The 4,112-nt window shown below is 33.9% G+C and overlaps 1 protein-coding gene across 1 annotated transcript; it reads left to right on the top strand.

The window, feature by feature from the left end:
• The first annotated feature begins 1,964 nt into the window (after positions 1-1,964).
• On the top strand, positions 1,965-3,883 carry LOC120419729 (UDP-glycosyltransferase UGT5-like). Its single transcript, XM_039582526.1, has 4 exons — positions 1,965-2,118; positions 2,175-2,664; positions 2,720-3,102; positions 3,158-3,883. Exons 1-4 carry the CDS (start codon positions 2,116-2,118, stop codon positions 3,875-3,877), a joined length of 1,596 nt encoding a protein of 531 aa, XP_039438460.1. The 5' UTR covers positions 1,965-2,115; the 3' UTR covers positions 3,878-3,883.
• The last annotated feature ends 229 nt before the right edge of the window (positions 3,884-4,112 follow it).

The following is a 4,112-nucleotide window of genomic DNA, read 5'->3' as shown; positions in this document are numbered from 1 at the left end:
ATCGGCTCTGACTGAAGATCTGCTCTGTGAGTGACCCGAAGTAGTCAGGAAAACTGTCTCGAAGCGGTTGAGCATGCGCAAACATATTGATGTTGGCGCTGAGTTACTCCTACGTCGCGCGATGCTGAAGCATTTAATTGATTAGGGAAAAACGCTGCCGAATTTTGTTTTGCTGGTGCAACCATGCTGCCATCTGCGATGATACCTATACTTTCTGTTTATATTGAAAAGTAATTCCTAACTAATATACATAGAATGTTTTGTAACAACAAAAATACTCCACAAAGCCATTTGGTTAGTTTTTAGTTTTTAGTTTTTAGTTTTTAGTTTTTAGTTTTTAGTTTTAAGTTTTTAGTTTTTGAGTTTTTAGTTTTTAGTTTTTAGTTTTTAGTTTTTAGTTTTTAGTTTTTAGTTTTTAGTTTTTAGTTTTTAGTTTTTAGTTTTTAGTTTTTAGTTTTTAGTTTTTAGTTTTTAGTTTTTAGTTTTTAGTTTTTAGTTTTTAGTTTTTAGTTTTTAGTTTTAGTTTTTAGTTTTTAGTTTTTAGTTTTTAGTTTTTAGTTTTTAGTTTTAGTTTTTAGTTTTTAGTTTTTAGTTTTTAGTTTTTAGTTTTTAGTTTTTAGTTTTTAGTTTTTAGTTTTTAGTTTTTAGTTTTAGTTTTTAGTTTTTAGTTTTTAGTTTTTAGTTTTTAGTTTTTAGTTTTTAGTTTTTAGTTTTTAGTTTTTAGTTTTTAGTTTTTAGTTTTTAGTTTTTAGTTTTTAGTTTTTAGTTTTTAGTTTTTAGTTTTTAGTTTTTAGTTTTAGTTTTTAGTTTTTAGTTTTTAGTTTTTAGTTTTTAGTTTTTAGTTTTTAGTTTTTAGTTTTTAGTTTTTAGTTTTTAGTTTTTAGTTTTTAGTTTTTAGTTTTTAGTTTTTAGTTTTTAGTTTTTAGTTTTTAGTTTTTAGTTTTTAGTTTTTAGTTTTTAGTTTTTAGTTTTTAGTTTTTAGTTTTTAGTTTTTAGTTTTTAGTTTTTAGTTTTTAGTTTTTAGTTTTTAGTTTTTAGTTTTTAGTTTTTAGTTTTTAGTTTTTAGTTTTTAGTTTTTTAGTTTTTAGTTTTAGTTTTTAGTTTTTAGTTTTTAGTTTTTAGTTTTTAGTTTTTAGTTTTTAGTTTTTAGTTTTTAGTTTTTAGTTTTTAGTTTTTAGTTTTTAGTTTTTAGTTTTAGTTTTTAGTTTTTAGTTTTTAGTTTTTAGTTTTTAGTTTTTAGTTTTTAGTTTTTAGTTTTTAGTTTTTAGTTTTTAGTTTTTAGTTTTTAGTTTTTAGTTTTTAGTTTTTAGTTTTTAGTTTTTAGTTTTTAGTTTTTAGTTTTTAGTTTTTAGTTTTATTTTTTAGTTTTTAGTTTTTAGTTTTTAGTTTTTAGTTTTTAGTTTTTAGTTTTTAGTTTTTAGTTTTTAGTTTTTAGTTTTTAGTTTTTAGTTTTTAGTTTTTAGTTTTTAGTTTTTAGTTTTTAGTTTTTAGTTTTTAGTTTTTAGTTTTTAGTTTTTAGTTTTTAGTTTTTAGTTTTTAGTTTTTAGTTTTTAGTTTTTAGTTTTTAGTTTTTAGTTTTTAGTTTTTAGTTTTTAGTTTTTAGTTTTTAGTTTTTAGTTTTTAGTTTTTAGTTTTTAGTTTTTAGTTTTTAGTTTGTTAAAAAATTAAAAACCGTAGAAATTACGCTAGAAATGTATTTTTTTGTTATTTTTGAAGATTATTATTACAAAAAGAATCAATATTAATTATAGGGTAAAATTATATTCTGACTTCAAATCTTTTAAAATAACGACCAACTCTATGGCGATCATATGTTTCACACACACACATTACTCTCGTCTGCCAAAAATCATCCACCAATACTTTTAAATCATTTGCCGGCAAAAACAAAAAATGAGCCATGTGTGTCTAAGATGAACTCACGCACGCGAATGACGAACCCAAAGAGGGTAGACCAAGAGGCAACGTATCATTACACTATGCTTTCCCATCAATCCAACAGTTCAGCGTGTTCGTCATGAAGCAGCAGCAGTCATCTTCACCAGCTGGCAGTATTTGGTTGTGAGGTTGGTGATCGTTCTTTTTGAGTAGACATTGTTTCTGGTATTATTAACTATGGTAAGTAATGAATAACATTGTGGTTTAGTTGATGAATTAAAAGGTTTCTTTTGCAGAAGTGGATTAAGGTCGCTCTAGCGACAATTATAGTGATTTTAAGTTCAATACACCACAATGACGGAGCAAGAATTCTACTCGTATCGACGTTCCCCGGCAAGAGCCACTGGCTGACGTTCGAGCACATCTTGGGTGAACTGCTCGAACGAGGTCACGAGATAACCGCGATCACCAACTATCCGCTGAAGAACTCGACCAGACACGGTGATCGCTACCGGGAGGTGCTGATCGGTCCACCGTTCGACTTCGAGGCTGATCTTCCGATGGAGTCGTACTACAAGACGACGGCATTCAGTAATCCGTTCTTCAAGCTGAATATCTTGCTGTGGCTTGGACTGGCCACTACCGAGTATGCCTTTGAGAGTCCGAATGTTGGGAGGTTCATGAAGGAAGAAGGGTTGGGCTATGATCTGGTGATCGCGGAACAATTTGCCCAGGAAGCGTTTCTGATGTTTGGCCACAAGTATAGAGCTCCGATTGTTACTATTAGTGAGTATAGTTTTCCATCTTGTTCAATTTAAGTTGACTTTAAATTTACTTGTAGACACGCTGGGTTACACCGACTACATCGATCGGTCGTTTGGCATGATAACGCCACTATCATACGTTCCACACTTCTTCACCGAGTTCACCGATGAAATGAACTTTTTCGAGCGTTTGTACAATGTTGTGCTTACGGTGTACGATTGGGCCCATCGAAAGTTTGTGTTCATTCCCAAGCAGAATGCGCTGGCGCAAAAGTATTTTGCGAGCGAAGTCAACGAGCTTGAAGGGCTACCATCAATTGAGGAGCTGGAGCTGAATGTGAGCGTTACGCTGACCAACAATCATATAATTTCGTTCCGACCTAGACCCAAGATGATCGGAATGGTTGACATTGCTGGTGTCCATATTCGACCAGCGAAGGAGCTGCCAAACAATATCAAAGTAAGTATTACTTGATATTACTTCAAGATAATCATACAAACCTAACGTATCGCAGACCTTCCTCGACTCCTCACCACCATCAGGAGGAGCAATCTACATCAACTTTGGAACGTTCCTACGTAGTTCGGCTATGCCCCCAGAAACGCTGCAGGTTTTCCTGGAAGTGTTCCGTCGACTACCCCAGTACAACTTTCTCTGGAAATGGGAATCGGACCAGGCTCCTGAACTACCACCCAATGTACTTCTGCAAAAGTGGATTCCCCAGAACGATGTCCTAGCCCATCCAAAGATCAAGCTGTTTTTAACCCACGGAGGCATCTTCGGTGCTCAAGAGTCGGTCTACTGGGGACGACCCATGCTGTTTGTACCGTTTTACGGTGATCAACACGGAAATGCCCTCAAGTTCCAGCAAGAAGGAATTGGTCTCACCATCAAGATCGCCAACGTGACCGTTGAAGAGCTTCAGGGCAAGATCGAGCAGACCGTGAAGAATGAAAGCTTCCAGCAGAACGCGGACCGACTGTCCAGCTTGTTCCGGGATAACCCAACGGATCCTCTGCAGGAATCGGTGTTCTGGATCGAGTACGTTATACGGCATCGCGGTGCCAAACATCTGAAATCAGCTGCCGTTAGAATGCCCTGGTACAGATACCTGCTGTTGGACCTGGCAGCTGCAACTGCTGTCGCTATTTACGTTTCAATTTGGCTCACAAAGCATGCAATTGGAAAGGTTTGCAAAAAATCTGACAAGAATTTAAGCAAAAAGAGGCAATAAGAAAAACTAATTTTAATGTTATTTTCCACAAACAAACTCGAAATATGCTCAATAAATGTTATTTTAGTAAAATTTTAAACTCCAAAAATCGAAATTTTCTCCTCAAAGTGACAACATCTTGAAAAGTGCACTTCTCCTCGAATCCAAACTGTTTGTACCGGTCACGTACATGTTAACGACGGTGAACCGAAATTTTGCCTGCTTGAATAAATACTGAGTTGCGAATCGGACATCG

This window comes from Culex pipiens, chromosome 2 (genome assembly GCF_016801865.2).
Source record: "Culex pipiens pallens isolate TS chromosome 2, TS_CPP_V2, whole genome shotgun sequence".
Taxonomy (NCBI): Eukaryota; Metazoa; Arthropoda; class Insecta; order Diptera; family Culicidae; genus Culex; species Culex pipiens.
Note: the sequence above shows the minus strand (reverse complement) of the source record. Positions and strands in the feature narration are given on the sequence as shown.

What these genes read in the sequence shown, in the direction of transcription:
- LOC120419729 (XM_039582526.1), top strand. An exon ending in AGCTCCGATTGTTACTATTA is followed by an intron (nt 2,665 to 2,719) that starts GTGAGTATAGTT and finishes ATTTACTTGTAG; the next exon opens with ACACGCTGGGTTACACCGAC. An exon ending in AGCTGCCAAACAATATCAAA is followed by an intron (nt 3,103 to 3,157) that starts GTAAGTATTACT and finishes AACGTATCGCAG; the next exon opens with ACCTTCCTCGACTCCTCACC.